This window comes from Eschscholzia californica, unplaced genomic scaffold, assembly GCF_041429995.1.
Source record: "Eschscholzia californica isolate CP2 unplaced genomic scaffold, dmEscCali1.0.p SCAF_5, whole genome shotgun sequence".
NCBI lineage: Eukaryota > Viridiplantae > Streptophyta > Magnoliopsida > Ranunculales > Papaveraceae > Eschscholzia > Eschscholzia californica.
This window is the reverse complement of record NW_028238472.1, coordinates 6,758,480-6,776,588: the sequence shown is the minus strand read 5'-3', so window position 1 is coordinate 6,776,588 and position 18,109 is coordinate 6,758,480. Positions and strand designations below refer to the sequence as shown.

At 33.3% G+C, this 18,109-nt stretch overlaps 1 protein-coding gene across 1 annotated transcript; it reads right to left on the bottom strand.

Annotated features, from left to right (window-relative positions):
* Positions 1-12,355: 12,355 nt before the first annotated feature.
* Positions 12,356-17,752, bottom strand: LOC147536652 (putative transcription factor KAN2). Its single transcript, XM_086643347.1, has 6 exons — positions 16,476-17,752; positions 16,287-16,363; positions 15,466-15,511; positions 15,164-15,329; positions 13,794-13,854; positions 12,356-12,935 (listed from the first exon to the last, which is right to left on the bottom strand). Exons 1-6 carry the CDS (start codon positions 17,158-17,160, stop codon positions 12,831-12,833), a joined length of 1,140 nt encoding a protein of 379 aa, XP_086499473.1. The 5' UTR covers positions 17,161-17,752; the 3' UTR covers positions 12,356-12,830.
* Between the last annotated feature and the right edge of the window lie 357 nt (positions 17,753-18,109).

The following is an 18,109-nucleotide window of genomic DNA, read 5'->3' as shown; positions in this document are numbered from 1 at the left end:
CTTCAAATATTGTCTTGAGAAAAAAGAGACAACTTTTGTTTGAATGAAGAACACAAAGCTAGATTTGAATATCCGTCGAGGACAAATCTAGATCATATAGTCGGTTAACTCTCTTTCTCGCTCTCTCTCTCACAGATGGAGATCCAATCCAATCCGCATCCGTGTTTCCTTCATTATTCAAGTTTCCATTGGGACGACATAGTAAATCACGACCAGGTGCCCATTAAAGATATTTGAGGTTTTGAGTCGCTGCATCAAGATGAGGGCCACGAGGGTTAGCCATGAATTGGCTAACAACACTCACAACATAAGAAAAAAATTTGAAAGAGAGATTTACCTTGCAACACACGAGAAGACATGCGGTTTAAAAGATAAACTGCAGTTATGACAACACCCCCCAGTAAAATTTTAGAACACTCATTGCAGTAAAAGTCCAAGAATAATGATAGTGATTGGACCGTTCTTTCGTTATACTCAACTATATTGTTGAGGTGTAGGTACAAAAGAAGTTTGGTGAATTATTCCCTTTGATTTCAAGAAATATTAGGACAATTCACCAGATTTGTATTCTTGTGCATCGTCCGAACGAAAGATTCAAATTTTAACTTTCAATAAATTATTTGCTCTAGCATAAAAGATTGGAAAGTGGTAAACAATTGAGAACGATCATTTAAAATATATAGCCAAGTCATTCGGGAATAATTCTCTATAAAGGTAACAAAATATTTAGCCCCACAAAGACCAGTTGGTCCTACTGGGATCCCACATACCTGAATGTATGAGTTCAAAAGGTTAAAGTTTATCACTATTAGGTCGAGGTGAATAAGTAGATATTTGATGTTTTTTGAGTTCACATATTTCACACTCAAGAGAAGAGAAATGCGGTAAATCGAGAATGAAAAGACGTAAATTGTCAGTGAAAGGATGCATAGTTTGCAATACCATTAAAAACAAACAAAAGAGGTGCGCAAAGGAGTAGACTCAATTGGTTGAAAATAGTAGAAACCATTCTTTTCAAATCCTCCACGAATCTTCTTCTTGGTCTTTAGATCCTGAAAAGCACAATATTCAGGATAGAAAGTAACAGAATAGTTAAGTAGTTTGGTAAGTTTACTAACAGACAAGAGACTAACAGAAAATTCAGCAATATATAGAACAAAAGAAATATTAATCTCAGAGGAGAAGATGGCCCAAATGCTACTGATTTTTGATTTGGTGCCGTCAACCATTGTAATAGAGGAAGGAGTTATGATAGTTTTGAGCTTTCCTAAAAGGGAAGGACTATCTGCCATGTGATCAGATGCTCCCAAATCGATTACTCTTGAAGTGAATGAAATAAAATGAGAACAAGTGTAACCTGAAGCCAAAAAAGTAGCAACAGAAGAGGATGGAAAGAGACCAAACACACACATATTTTCAATCATATACTCGTATTCCTCGTTAGAGAGAGTTATTTGACCAAAAATAGTTGGTTGAGTCAAAAGCTCCATATTATGTTGGGCAATTTAGTAATACCCCCTCACCACTAATGTCTAATTAGCGATACCCCCTTTTTTAATTGGATATTAGTGAAACCCCCTTTTTACACTTAAAAGTACAAAAACGCCCTTACGTTTGTTGTTTTATCTATCTTTTTTTCTTCGATCTCTAATACCTCTTCGATGCTTTGCCCACGCATCTTCATTTTTCATACCTATTTTTTTCCCTCATATCAATCTTTTTTATACTTTACCATAACATTTATTGAAAATTTAAAAATAATAAATCACAATATTTGAAAATAAAAATCGCAAATTCTAAGAAAAAAATTGAACTTCTCATCTGTTCTTTGTTTACGTTAAAATTAATGTTCTCAAGTGTAATCAATTTGAAAAAGTGATCTTGATATCTGTTGTTTTTTCTATTAAATATAACTCGTATGCATTCAAAAAATACAAATGCAAATTGAAATAATGTATTGAACGAAAAATTAATATGTTAGAAGAAAAATTTAAATTGAACTTGCAAATTAGATAGAAAAATTCATGGAATGACCGAAGTTAGAATGTTATGTCGATCATGAACTCACAAATTAGATAGAAAAATTTATGGAAATACCGAAGTTAGATAGTTATGTCGGTCGTAGTCACATGAGAAGGAGAAAAGGAAATATAATAAGTATACATGCTGCTTACTAACCATTTCTTATCTTTACCTTATTTTTGCATGCTTGAGCTCCATGAACGGAACTAGCGTACCTATGCAAATTATGTGCAAGTTATGTCTAATTTTAAATTTAAATGCTTCTAACAAGTTTTGCAATTTTTTTTAGAAATATTCAAAATAAAAATAAAATAACATATTTACATCCATTAACCATTCACATAAACCTGCACACTCACATAAATTCATAAACCTTGTGCACGACCTACATATCATAGAAAGTGTGACCGCAAAATTTGGTTGAATGTATTCATCCATTCTTCACACATAAATTGATCTAAAATTAATACATTTATAATTTGTTCATAAATATTAAAATATCTTAGTGTTAAAAAATAATCTCCATCAATATTCAAGTAGCTTAGTGTTGTTCAAAAAGATCAAAAGATGTTAAATTTTACGACTATGAATTGGAGAATAACATTTTGTATTAGGATAATCCAAGTTTTGGGTGAGAAAATCTTATATGAACCCTATCACTGTCTCTCTTCATCTTCCCATTGTCCCGATAAAATAAGGAAAGTTCCCTTCTTGGCAACCCGCATGAAGTGTTTTAAGATTTTAAGTGAAACCATTTCCATCTGCCGCAACGATTAGAAGAGAGAAAGTGACAGAGTTATGGAGTAATCTCGAACGATTTAGGATTTCACATGAGACCCTACCAGGGGCGGCCCAAGCCCAAAGCAGTCAAAACAGCCAAAGCGGCTGCTTTGGGGTCCGACATACTTAAGAGGCCTCCTGTTTGGAGTTAAATAGACTAGTCCCTATTTAATAAATAAAGCTAGAAGCAGATTTTCAATAAAAATTAACCCGCAGTTCAGTGGTCGGGGACTTGGGTTGGATAATGATGGGTAGAGGTTCGAATTTTCAATCAAGCATGGTTATTTGATTTTTGAGAGGGAGTGAGAGAGAAAAAGAGAGATAAAGAGAAATGGTGGTGGTCAGCGGAGAAAAATGCTGAGTATCTAGGTTTATGTAAAGATATTTTGTGAATGTAATTAGATTTTTATTTTTATTTCGTATAATTCTCAAAAAAAAATTGTAAAAATAGTATTAGGGACACTTGAATTTGAAAATTAGTGTCCGGGGCATCAAAATTTATATAAAACTAGTGTTTGGGCCATTTCACTTTTTTTGACTAATGGAGAGAGTTAACTAATGTTAATTGTTGTTTGCCAATAAAACGTGACAAAGTAATAGAAATATGTCCAATAATTCGACCACAATAGTCAAATATTTCATCTTTACCAATAAAACGTGACGGAAATTCTGGCGACAATAAAAACAATTAACTATGATGGCCGAAATTTTTACTTTTTGAGGCAAATCTTCCGACAATGTCACTAGTTGAGTCAAATGCTATTAAGTTGCAAAATAGTAAATAATTGTCATTTGTACATCATCTTCAATCGGTGAACCATCATTTATGTATTGAGAGATAATAAATGTATTACATATGAAAGAAAGGAGAAGTTAACTTAAGAGAACATATGAATATATTGTTTATAGGTGGCGGTTGTTGGTTGTAGAAGAGGTTAAAAATAAGATTGTGTGCTAGAACTGTGAATTCAACAACAAATTAGACTTTGTGAGCACGGCACACTCTCGTATTTTTAAACTTTTGTACCGAAGTATTTATATAGTTTTCAATTTTATACCATAATAATTTTAATATTTATTGCATTTCCAAATCAATCCTGATTGAGCTATTTTTATTTGAAGTTATCAAAATTTCAAATTACTTCGATTTAACAAAATTGGTAAATAGGTAATGATTTTCATAACGTTAGAATTAATTTCTAAATTGTAACTTTCTAACAGTCTCATTGGCGATTACAGAAAAAAAAGAAAAACAAAAATATTATTAGATGGTTCCGATAGGCAAATTGTTCTAAGATGGTTTCTTAGGAGCACTAGTTGGCGAGATAAAATTAATTTATAGCACGTCAAGTTTATGTTAGCCTATTTTGACGTGAAATCTTAGTTCTGCATGTTTCCATTATAATATCTAACATACATTATGTTTTCTTTGATCATCTAAGATTTTAACTATTCAGTTGCTATACTGCTTGCATATCAATAAATAAACTTACTTAAAAAATAACTGAAAAGTCATTTAGGAATTTTATGCAACGAGTTTGATTTCATCAACAATTTAATATCTTTTATACTATTTAATAATTTTTATTGTGACCTACATTTTCAAATATATATTAAAACACCAGGGAGCCTCATAAAATTTGGCACCTGACCTTGAAATTCTCAGTCACAACTATGTGTTAGTTATTAGAAGAGCTCAAATGTGCATTTGACTTTTTTTTTTATTGCACGGCATTTGACCTAATTCAACAACAAAAAAATGTATATGTGACCTATGGCTACCCTTTGCCTCATATATAATCAGGGCCATTTTCGTATTCTTAGCCCAGGCCTGTGGGTATTTTTCCTTTTCGATTTGTCAAATATTAAATTATATGGTTAAGATAACAGTGCTCAGGCAACCTTACAAAAGAATGAAATATCCATGTGATGATAAAGAACAAGTTGATGCTCTCTCTGTCTCTCTCTCTCTATTGATCTCTTTACATGCATGTAATATGTGAAGTGATAGTACTAATCAGAGAATTTGGCATCTTATGTATATGGGGACGAGGATGATGCTACTGAATGCATGCATGCTTGTTGTAAGAAATTTTTGTCTTTCCCATGAGAATTAATTGACTCCCAGGCTTGACATAAGTTGCCCTAATTTGGGGAGGCAGAATTTCTGTTGAGAAGGATAACTCATTTCGGGCATTTTTTATTACTCTATCTTTCCTCGTGACCATTAAATATTTTATATCATCAACAAATTTATTCTCATCCTTTCAAAAAAAAAAAAAAAAAAAAATTTATTCTCATGTTTCACTCAGTTTTGGTCCATCTATCAATCACCAACTATTTCTTTTTTTCCCATAATTTCAAAGAGGATTAATAAGTGTGCTATAAGAATAACAAGCAATTGTCATTATTTCGAACCTTAATTTTAACGAACACTGATTTAGTCTTTATCTACGTATTAGTTTGGATAACCACTTCTGTAGAAAAGTTAGATTCTGTCCTAAATCCCAAGAAATACTTATAATATAAGAGATTATAAAAATAAACCTAGACTTAACATTAAGCTGCTGTTTTTCTAATTACATCCATAAAATATATAGAGTTAATTCTTATTTGGCCCCCTAGTTTGTGACCAGTTTTCTTTATGGCCACCTGCTTTCCTTTTAAATATGACCCCCATTTTTAATGTAAATGTCAGAACTACCCTTCCTATAAATATTTTTTCAAAATAAAATTAAATAAAACCATGAATTTCCACCTCACTTCCACCTCACCTCTCTCTCCACCTCACATCTCTCTCCACCTTACATTTCTCTCTCTCTCCACCTTACATTTCTCTCTCTCCACCTTACATTTCTCTCTCCCCACCTTACATCTCTCTACAACTCACCTCTCTCTCTCCAAGTTACCTATATCTTCTCCGATGAAGATCGCCAGCCGGAAAACCCCTTCGCCGGAGTGTTTAGAGAGAGAGATGAAAGATTTTTTTTATGTTTGAAGGTCGCCGACCGGAAATTTTCCGGCTCGCGACCTTCATCGGAGAAGAAATAGGTGACTTGGAGAGAGAGGTGAGTCGTAGAGATGTAAGGTGGAGAGAGAGGGAGATGTGAGGTGGAAGTGAGGTGGAAATTCATGATTTTTATTTAATTTTATTTTAAAAAAAGTATTTATAGGAAGGGTAGTTCTGACATTTACATTAAAAAAGAGGGCCATATTTGAATTTACGGAAAATAGGGGGCCATAAAGGAAGCTGGTCACAAAGTAGGGGACCAGATAGGAATTAACTCAAATATATTTACAAAAATATGTAGCATTTCTCTCTGCTGACCACCACCATCTCTCTCTCTCTCTGTACCCGCTCTCTCCATTTTTTTCCTCTCTCTCTCACTCACTGTCGAAGATAGATATTTCCTTCGCCGCTACTCTCCTTCGTCTCGGACGAAGGGAAAAAATTTCATGTCAAACCCTAATCTCGAGGTTACTTCATGACTCTCTCACTTTCTCTCTTTTAATTGTTGCGGTGGGAGGAGAAGGGTTTCACTTGAAACATTAAAACTCTCTATGCGTAGCAGATTACCAATAAGGGTACCCTTCCCAATTTTGTCAAAACAATGGGAAGATAGAGAGAGACAATGGTAGGGTTCACCTAAGAATATTCCACCCAAAACTTGGATTATCCTTATGCAAAATGTTATTCTCCAATTCATCGTCATAAATTATTATATTATGATCGTTTTGAACAACACTAAACTACTTAAATATTGATAGAGATTATTATTTTTAATATTAAGATACTTTAATATTTATGATAAAATGAATTTTTATGGATGAATTAATTTTTAGATTAACTTTTGTGTGAATGCATGGATGAAGGCATATAAACAAATTTTGTGGTCACTTTCCGTGATATGTAGGTTCGTGCACGAGGTATATGAATTTACGTGAGTGTGGAGGTTTATGTGAATCAGGAAATTGGAACGAAGGTCCAAATTTAATTTTTTTTTTAGTAAAAAAGACAAGTTATTTTTTTTGTTAAAAACCCAAATACTTGTATTTTGTTTGGTTAAAAACTCAATATTTTTTACAAAGGTTTTCCAAGGCGTTGCAAAGTTGTTGTAAGGTGTTGCAAGACACTCCAAAACTGTAACAAAACAGTTGTAAAATTGTCGCAAAGCATTGCAAATCTGTCGCAAGGTGTTGCAAATTAAAAAAAGTACTTAGAGAGCTGAAGAGTAAAAAAATTGACTAACCATTTTTAACCAAAATAAAAAAAATTTAGGGAGTTTTGGCCAAATTTCTCGAATCAGGAAAATGGTTAATGGATGTAAATATGTTAATTTATTTTTATTTCAATTTTTCTCAAAAAATTGCAAAACTTGTGTTAGGTGAAATTGAAATTAAAAAATTCGTTTGGGACATCTCATGTTTTTAACTAACGCCAAAGTCAACAAACGTTAAGGGTTATTAGACGTCTTTACTTTTTGGTTGATAAAATTAGTCAAAATTAGTTCTTGCCCCCAGAATAAAAAAAGAACATCTCCATACACTAAACTCATCACCTGGTACTTAAGTTTTCCCAATTCGCAAAATTATATTTTTATTGAAATAAAATCACATTGTTTCTTTGGTTGATAAACTTACTAAAAAAAAAAAAATTCAATCCTGGCCCAACACATCAGCCTGCCGAAATTTGAACGGGACTCGTGTCGGGCATAGCACCACCGCTGGTAGACTTCTCAATTTTTTTTTCTAGAACGTTTATACTAAAACAGTTTGAGGTTTACAAATTTATAGATTTTGTACCTATTTTCTAAACAGTGGACTAAACCTATTAGGTGGCTCAAAATGGATTTTTGACTCATTAATTCACAATATTGTTATTAGAATCGGTGAACAATTTTCTTTGATAAAACCAAAAGAGGCCCATAAGATATGATTTAGGCATCAACCAATATTTTTAGGGTGTTTTGAGTTTAGGGATATTTAGTGTTAGGGTCAAGGAAAAGTGCTGACATTAGCATTTAGATTAAGAGCTTCTCCGTTATAGGGTTGGGTCACAGAGTAACCGTTGACCCAGTTGACTAGAGACGGTCGTTGACAACCGTTAGTTTGTAACCCAAATGCTAATGCCGGTACTTTACGTTGACATTGACATTAAATATGTCAGAAGTAAATTGTAATACCAAAATAAAAGTATATTGATCAATTTAGCAGAACTACGATATAATTCAAAAACATAAATGTTCATCGAATTTAATATGTCGATCATAGACGGAACAGCACTTAATGCGCACCCTTAATTCGTTGTGTCTTTCCAATACGAAAATTTTTATACTAGTGCCTCGAAATATTAGATTTTTTTCCTACAATTCTCTAGATCACTTTCTCTTTGTTCTCATGGCACTCGTTTTTCTTATCGTGGAATTCTCTATACTTCCCAATTTTTTTCACAAATATCACTGATTATACAAAAAATGTCCAGACGTTGACTGACGTCAAGAAGTCAAGAATAGACCAGAAGTCCAATGGGTCAACCGGCTTAAGGCAGCAGGACTGCTAAACCTGCAGCGTACCGCCACCTACGCCCAAAACTGGGAGGTCGGTAAGGATCAGCTAAGAGATATCAGCCTTGTTTCGCCTACAGCACGATCAGATCAGCCCTGGAATCTCCAAAGGAATGAAGGGGGTCCACGTAAGCTAGGTCGATGCCTCACGCCCTAAACTGGGGAGGCAGAAACACGCCGCAAGCTTACCGACTCAATCCTGGAATCTCCCTAAAAGATCTCAGTCGGTTAAAGATCTTAAGTGTTTAGGCAAGCTTGGACTTCAAGAGTCTCGAAGGAGGAAACATTTCCTAGAAGATCTATCACCTCGGCAGGATATCTACGAAGTATCCTTGAACTTAGGGGCTTCTATTTATCCAGGATACAAGATAAACTACAAGGGAAACCTTAACCACGAACAGTGAGAAACTTCCCTAAACGGTGGATCACAGCCGCCTCATCTACACCGTCTATCACAGTTCGTCCAATTTAGCCTATAAAAGGCCTCCCCCCATCGTCTTCCACAAGACACGATGACTTACAATCACTTTGACTAAGTAAGCAAAACTCGCCCCTAAATGTTTCAATCAATATGCTACCTATTACTGCAAAGAAAAATCTGTCTGTCTTGAGCGTCAGAGCAGTTTTCGAACCATTTGCATGTTTCCCCTAGGTTTCTTAAGAGCTAGAAGCAAGGAGCGAGGAGCACGGAGCGGGAGCAGGAGGGAGGAATCTCGATCTACATAACAAAATATTCTATCATAACGGACGTTGTCATGCATCAAGTCCCTATTCCTTGACTAATTAACAGAAAGCCATTTTTCGACATCAGCAATCACATGGACATATTTTTCTTCCCGAGCGTTTGATATAGTTGATCCCTGGGAATCTCATCGGACGAGTTCTTACGACTATTTCATTGATACATTAAAGGGGCATATGGTCAACAGTAGATATGTTGGAGTGACCTATGCTAACACAACTTGTCTTTCGGCCAACGGTAGGTCATCGGTGTCCATGACTCTCTACTAACGGGTTCGTTGGTCAGGGTTCGTGTCTTTCGCCGCGCTAAATATGGTGAAAGAGCTAGTTTAGATAGGCCTCGCTCTACGTTTGATAAGTTCTCAAATCTGACAAGTTCTCCCTCGAATTTGTACACCCCTGGAACCCACACATCTTTCATCAATTTCCCCTAAGACGTCCATGTTCCAATTATTAAAAGGTAAAGTTAGTATTAGGGTCAACAAAAAAAATACCGACATTAACAATTCGGTCACAAACTAATGGTTGTTGACGACCGTAGTCAACGGTTAGTCAGTGACCCAAACCCTATAACGGACAAACTCTTGACCCAGATGCTAATGTTGGTACTTTTCTTTGACCCTAACGCTAAGTATCCCATGAGTTTATATTAATTGGGTTAATTACATTTTTGACCCCCTAAAGATGACCAACTCACTAAAATGACCCCTTAAAGATGTCCAACTTCTAAAATAGCCTCCTAAATCACTTTTCCGTTAGAAATTCATTTTTTCTTTTTTATTGCCACTTTTACTCTTCTGACATGCTTCCAATATTTATGGTTTCAAGATCATTAATCATAAATCATGTCATTCATTATTAAATTTCTATTTTCTATCAACTATTAATTTTTTCTCTTTTTAATTAGTTTCTTCATCTCCTCCATTATCTTCAACATCTTTTCATCACCTTCATCACCATCATCATCTTCAATATTTCTTTTCTTCATCATCATCATCATCATCATCATCATCATCATCATCATCATCATCATCATCATCATCATCATCATCATCATCATCATCATCATCATCATCATCATCATCATCATCTCTTGAGATGAACCCATTTGCTTCTCTATACTTTCTCTAAATTAGTTGGATTTTTTTTGCTTTGCTGTACTTTCTCTCTCTACCTTCATCGCCATCATCATCTTCCTCTTCACCATTTATTTTTATCTTCATCATCATCATCATCTCTAAAGATGAACCCATTTGTTACTCTATACTTTCTCTCTAGATTAGTTTTTTGTTGCTTCTTTGTAATTTATCTCTCTGCCTTCGTCACCATCATTATCTTCAACATATATATTTATCTTCATGATCATAATGTCTAGAAAAACCCATTTGATTCTCTATACTCTCTAGATTAGTTGTTTTGTTGCTTCTTTGTAATTTCTCCCTCTACCTTCATCCCCACAATCATCTTCATTTTTAACATTTATCGTTATCTTCGTCAATATCATATCTAGAGATGAACCCATTTGCTTCTCTATGCTTTCTCTCTCTAAATTAATGTTTTTTTGCTTCTTTGTAGTTTCTCTCTATAGATTAGGGTTTTGAAGTAAAAATCTTTACCTTTTCTTCACACAAATATGATCCATCTTCAAGTAGTGGCGATTTATGAGAAATAAAATAAATTTAGAAAAAATGATTTGGAGAAAAAATGTAAAAGAAAATGTTGAAGATGGTGACGATAAAGATGAGGTAAATATTGAAGATGTAGTAAGAGATGTTGAAGACTTGATAATTGAAGAAACAAAAAATAAAGACTTGATGATTGAATATTTGAAGAACAATTAATTAGAAATAAAGAAAATTAGTTGTTACGAGAAACAACAAAGTTAGTAATGGATTAATAAAACTTATAATGTTTATTTTGGGACAATAAATATTGGACAAGTAATGTGAGAAGGGTAAAATTGGTAACTAAAAATGAAACGTTAATATTTGATGGTTAAATGGACGGAAAAATGATTTAAGGGGTTATTTTAGAATCTAACCATTTTTAGGGGGCTATTTTGGCGAGTTGGCCACCCTTAGGGGGGCAAAATAGAATAAACCCATATTAATTAGTAATTGAGTTTATCCTCGATAATTGGTAATTGAGTTTACCTCCTTAGATTTATTACTTTTCTTAAGAACACTAAGACAATATTTGACGTGTGGACAGAGAATATGTCTACCAAAAAAAACATGACTACCAAAAATAATGATCGGGTAATGTGATTTAAGTAATTGTAATACTTATCCTTTAGTGTTAGATTTAGTCAAGAATATGACTCGTAAAGACTTATTTTGTTTGTAGATTGTTTAATTTATCATTCCAAATCCTTTACGCCAAACATGACCTTTGTATTTTGTCTAAAATACTCTTCATGGAGGTAAATTCAATTATCAATTATTGAAAGAGATATACTCAATTACTAATTCGTGTTGAGTTAGTAAACTCAGAAGACCTATCTTTTGAAAGATTTTCTTGGTGAGAATAATCATTATAGGCGAAGGGTAGTCCTATAACAAAACTTCTAACATCTTCATCCTCACCACTCAATAACAATTGTTTTTAAATTCGATGCCCACATATCTACAACTTTCATAGTGTATGTCTTATCATTTACCCTCAGGCCTATTCTGGGAAAACTCATTGCTTTAAGTCACTCAATTTAAGGAACAAATGAAGTTAATTCATATATCGATCATTATCAGTGAAATTATACTTGGTTGTTTTGTACTTAGTGTGCTCATTTTAATTAGGGGAATTTAGTCAAAACTCCCTATAAATTTTTTATTTTGGTGAAAAAAGATTCGTCAATTTTTTTAGTCTTCATCTCCCCGGGTACTTTTTAAATTTGCAATACTTTGCAACACCTTGTAACAGCTTTGCAGCACATTGGCACATTGCAACAACTTTGCAACACCTTGCGATAGCTTTGCGACATCTTTCCAAAAAATGTTTGATTTTTAACCAAACAAAATACAAATAATTGAATTTTTAACAAAAGAATAAAATTTTTGTATTTTTAACAAAAAAATGACTTGTCTTTTTAACTTAAAAAAGATTAAAATTGAGATCTTTGACCCAATTTCCTGCTTTTTTTTATTATTTTTGAAAGGTACAAATAAATATTTAAATGTAAATTAGATCATGTCCAAGAAAGAAAGATGTGAATGAAGAAAAAAAAACACAAAAAGAGTCCAAGGGTCAAATTGATAAAATCAAATTGTTTAGAATATATTAAAAAGGGCCACCCATTAAAATGGGGAATTTTCTCATTACATTCACCTAAAATATCTCCTTTGAGTCCCTCTCATCATCATAATTTAACATAATAAAAGAAAACCCCCTCTCTCTCTCTCTCTCTCTCCTCACCATATAAAGATAAATTAGATTTTCATATTTACGTAGGGAATATTATAGTTGATGAGGTCTTACAGCTTGATAGAAAAGACACTTTTTTTTCACCCTTTTCCTTTTCTTTCTTTCTTTCTTTTTCTGCTTTCTATCTTTTTTGTCTTCTTGTCTCTCTCTTTATTTATTTTTTTCTCTGATTTTGAAGTGGGTACCTGATTCTCATCACTAGCTGCAGCAACTCTTCACAGATTATAATGATTTCAAAATGAGTAGTAAGTCATAATTACTAGCTAGCTAGATAGAAGATCTTCAGCATCATCATCATAATCATCAATGTGGCCTGCCCAAGGTAAACTCCAAGTTTGGTCTCTTGGGGCTTGTTGAGTTAAAATTTGATACTCTTTCATTACTTGTGCACTTTGGGTCAATGTCATTCTGTATCAACAACAACAAAAAGAAATTACAAAATTAAATACCAATGCATATAATGAAGCTCACTCTGGTTGTGTGGTTAGATATGTATCTCTATATTGAAGAAATCTAAGATTCGAATCATACTGTTTCAGAAATAATCTATATATATTCGAGAGTATAATATGTGATTAGGGTATAAAATTCTTTTATCTCTTGTGCGTATAGGAGAGGGTCGAGTTGTCTTTTAGTCGGGAGATATGGGTCGTGGTGCCCATTCGCCCCTCTCGTACTCGCCCGTGGTGCTCATTGAACTATCTTGATCAAAGACATGGTTTCACTATAGAATGTATCACATGAGGGTCAACTAATCATGCTCCATCCTTTTGATTATATATACCTATCTATCTTGATGGGTCATAAAAAGCCTAAATCACATTTTATACCTATTTTGAATAAATGCAAGTTCAAATGAGATTAACTTTATGAAAGATAGAAACTACAAGTCTTGGTCTTTGAAATGCTTTATGATTGACATAAAATTCATCTCTTTTGGAGGTGAATTTTTATATTCTAAAGTAGTTTTCTACATAAAAATTATCTCTTTTGGAGGTGAAGACTTCAAAATTTTAAAAGTTTGCCCCTACCCTAATATCTCAAGTGGCTAAATCACCCTTCTGAAAGGTTCTTGTCTTTTGTCTCTTTATCTTGTTTTTTTCCCCTCCTTTTGCTTCATAGAAAAAGAGGGGAAATGGACTAGGTAGGTTTTCTTATTTCACACTTTTTTTCATTCTAATGGGCAAAAACTCATTTGGGGGGAACAATATTTGAAGTTCAAAGACTTTTAATCTGTTTGGGGAGATGGGTTTTTCAAGTGGGTACCTCAAAAGGGGGTGCATTTCCTCCACAATCTCTTCTCCTCCCATGCAACCAAGCTTCTCTACTGCAAAAAAGAACATAAAGAGAATAATTTCAATAAGTGGAAGCCATGCAAGAAAAATAAAAAGCAAACTCCAAAAAGAAAGAAAAGCAAGCTTTAACTATTTAACTTGTTTAATTACAAGCTTAATTATATAAATTTTTGGTTGATTGGAAATAAAGTTGATTAATCAAATCTATCCATGTGGTAATCCATTACCCATTACAATAAACTACAAGGAACTTCATCAATAGGCTAATTGCTTTGCTACTACACACACTCTCTCTCTCTCTCATTATGTGGGCCCAACTTGACCCTACAAAATCCAGAGGAAAGAGAGACTACCATCATTCAGGTTGATATGTTTCAATATGATATAATTTCTTGTCTTGGAAGAACTTGTATAGTAGAAGATATTCATGGTGATTTTTCTTACTTGCTTTTCAACTATCTGATAGGTTTATTGGTCTATAATAGAAACTTACTATTTATGTTAACTTGATTTCAGACAGAGAACAAAGCTGGGCTTTAGGTTGGCCTTCTTTTATGATTACTTGCATCATGCATACACATATACTCATCAAATACATACTTCAATGCTATAAATTGACACATAATAAATAAAGAAAATACACATCATGCATCATGTACAAAATGCATAGCCTTATGTTAGCAACAATCAATTAGCCTAATAGCCAACCAATAGGTTTTCCATGGGTGAAAAACATTAGATAATGAAAACCTAATTACATAATATTTCTCTATTTTTCACAGTGGAGGTTCAAGACTACTTAAAAGCAAGCTATGATGAAAGGAAATGTACAAATATAAACATATAGATAAGAGCTTCTGGTGCAACTTTATATGGAACCAAACCAAACTAAACCAAACTAAACCAAACTAAACCAAACCGAGTTAGATTTTATTTTTCTAGTTCTACACAAGAGGAAACCCGTTTGTATTACAACACGGTATACTTATGGGGAAAATTGAATAGCTACATATGTTTTCCGACGCTTAACAAGATCTCGGAAAACTTAATTCTACCTCTCCCCCTAAATTCGCTTTCAGGACCCTTTTTTTTTGCGTATGGCCTAAAATGTTGAGAACCAGACGAAAAGTACCCAAGAATCAACACAAAATCAGAACAAGAACAAAATGTATACAAGCTCAGTTGTATTTGGTACAAATTTATGCAAGAGTATATGCCCAAATATACTTAAGATAATCTTCACTACCCACATTGATCACTTCAAACAACATTTCATAAACTTATAAAGACCCATTAAAAATCCTTGTGCAGAAACATTGAAACTAAAGAATTGGGTTTCACCTCGAAGAATTACTCCAAAGGCTGCAAAAATCTTGATCTTGGTTCATGTTTGGTCGAGTTTCATGTGGTAGGGATGATAATTCAGAGACATGAGGGTTTTGAATCTCAAGGGCGATATCATTTGTTATTTCTCCTGCCGATCCATTTTCAAATCCATCTGAATGACCTACAAAAATATTTTTAAACAATGAAGTAAGAAAACATTCCCCACATTAATAATTCCGTAACAAATAAAGTACTTTTTAATTTAATATCGAATCACACTATCAAAAAGCATAAGCTATAAAAATTTAGGAAATTACCCGAAGAACCAGAGGGTCTGTCTGTTGTTTTCACTGTCCGATACATCTATAAAAAAAATATAATACATTGATTTCAATTAAATTTTAATTTATAAAAATAAGTAAATAACCCATAAATTAAAATTTATAAAATCTAGTCTAATATTAATTGCTAATGGGACAATAACCAAGAAAAACAACTCAAAGTACATATTGACCATATACCCTAGCTTTTGTACTTGTACATATATGAATGCCTTGATGTATAGGTATATCATGATGAATGTATATATGAATGCATGGTATGAAACATATAAGTTTTTGGAAACCCAAATAGATGAAGAAGAAATCATTGATTAATTATAGCTTTTGCTATTTTCCTGCAAAAAGATTTGGAAGAAATATAGTAATAAACTTATTTTATATATACTAGTTTCTTAAATTCTAGGGCTCTTTTTACAATGTCTTATCATCTTGACTAACTTTTCTTTTTCTTCTTTTATTAGAATGGTTTCTTCTTCCAAGTAAAAAGCTTCTTATTAACTTGCACAAATCTCAAATAAATAAACCAAACTTTTGTATAGAGAAAGAAAGAAAGAGAGAGAGAGAAGTTATTTTGTGAGACCCTATGCAGATGAGAAACCTTGATTCTTACAATGTCTGTTTTAATGACAATTATCCAGTAGTATCCTAAGCTGTATGTGTACTTTAGTTAAGAGAGAGAAGCTAGCTAGAGAGAGAGAGAGAGCGAAAGATGTTTGAGTAAGTAGTTATTATTACAAATTAGGTTATGAAAAACAAAATTAAGATTACTAAAGAACAAGGGTTTTGTTTATTTATACCTGTAAATGGGATTTAACATGTGCTAAAGTTAGATCTTTAACATCCATTAACTCAAGAACTGATTTTGGTGTTGCCCCTAAAAACCCATAAAAACAAAATCATTCATTTAGAAGATGAGAACTTGATGAAGATTGAAATTGAAATTAAATGACCTAATTAATTAATTATGAGATATTGTTGAAACTTACTTTCATGGCCACCTAAGAGTTCGACTGCGTGTACGAATCGATTATGGAGGGTTGTAGTCCACCGCATTCGAGGAGCTCTCATACTCCGTTTAGCCGGAAATCTTGTGAGAAATCTTGATCTCATCAGATTTTGTGATTGGAATGAACTTGAAGTGGTAGTAGTAGAAGAAGGAGAAGAAGAAGAAGAATCAAATGGTAGATGTTGATGAAGAAATGGAAAAGAAGAAGAAGGATTATGGTAAACTGGAATTCCTCTAATTGGTTTTAAATAACCTAACTCTTGCTGGTGATGATGATGATGATGAAGTGGTTGTTGTTGATATGCTTGATGTAGTACTTGATGATGATGATGATGATGGGTTTGTTGTGGTTGATGATGATTTTGGTGTTGGTGATGAGATTGGATAAGATTTGATTGATACCCATGTTGAAGATTATGAAGTTGATGAAGATTATTGGTGTTAGATTCGGAAACCCTAGTTGGATTTGATAAAGAGAGCTCAAAACAAGTGGAATCAGATTTTGAAGTAGTTGAAGCAACAGTGTTATTTGATGAATCCAAAGCTCTTCTCCAAAACCCTAGATCCATTTCTTCATCTGTTGTTCTTCTCCAACTAGATGTGGGTTTACTGTTTGGAGGACTAATTTGAAGTGAGAGATCAGGTTGTGCTGGAAAAAGTTCCATCACTTAAAAACTCACTCAAAACAATATAATCCCTAGCTCTAACTTTCTTTCTCTCTCTCTCTCTGTCTATATATATATATATATATATGTTAATTATTTCTTACTTCTTCTTCTTCTTGTGTAGTTCTTGTGATTAATTAATCTTCTACTTCTTTTTTCCTTGATGGATATTCAGTATGAAATCTAGGTTTGATTCAGATTGAGGAAATGAAATTGAGGTTGAGAGAAGTAGTTGGAGAAATGAGTGGGTTTGTAGGGTGAGAAGAAAGAAAAAAAGAAGAAAGGGAGAGAGGATATGACAAGCAAATTGTGAAGTGAAATAGTTGTGTATTTGCTTGTTTATGTGAAGTATATGTGAGATAATGACACCTACTAGTAAGGGGAGGGGAGAAACTAGAGGGAGAAGGAGAGAGAGAGAGAGAGAAAGAGAGAGAGAGAGAGAGATGAAGTTATTTTTACTTTTTTGGACGTGGGGGTAAGGATTGAAGAAAGTGAGCAAGAAAAAGAGTGAAAGAGAGAAGAGAAAAGAAAAAGGAAATTAGCTTAAGACTTGATTCCTTTTTCTACTCTCCTTTTCTTGTTTTCTGTGGAGAGAAAAGAAATTTTTTTTAGTGTAAGCTTTAACGTGTGGGTTTATCTCTCAACCACTAATTTGTACCTTCCCCCCTCTCTCCTCTCTCTATCACTCTCTATTCTATAATTCTATCCAGTCCATTCAATTGAAGTTTGGTTGTTGTTCCTTTCTAAAAACCCTAATTCTATTTCTTTAAAAAATTTGACTTGATGAAACACTAAATATTTAGGTAGAATGAGATATGTATACTAAAATTTTAATCACATTAATCATAAGTTTATACCAAGTACTCTCAACACATTCTCTTATTTTATTCAATCTATATTCCCATAACTCTCAATCTCAACCTACACTCATTTAGGAAGGATGGGCAAT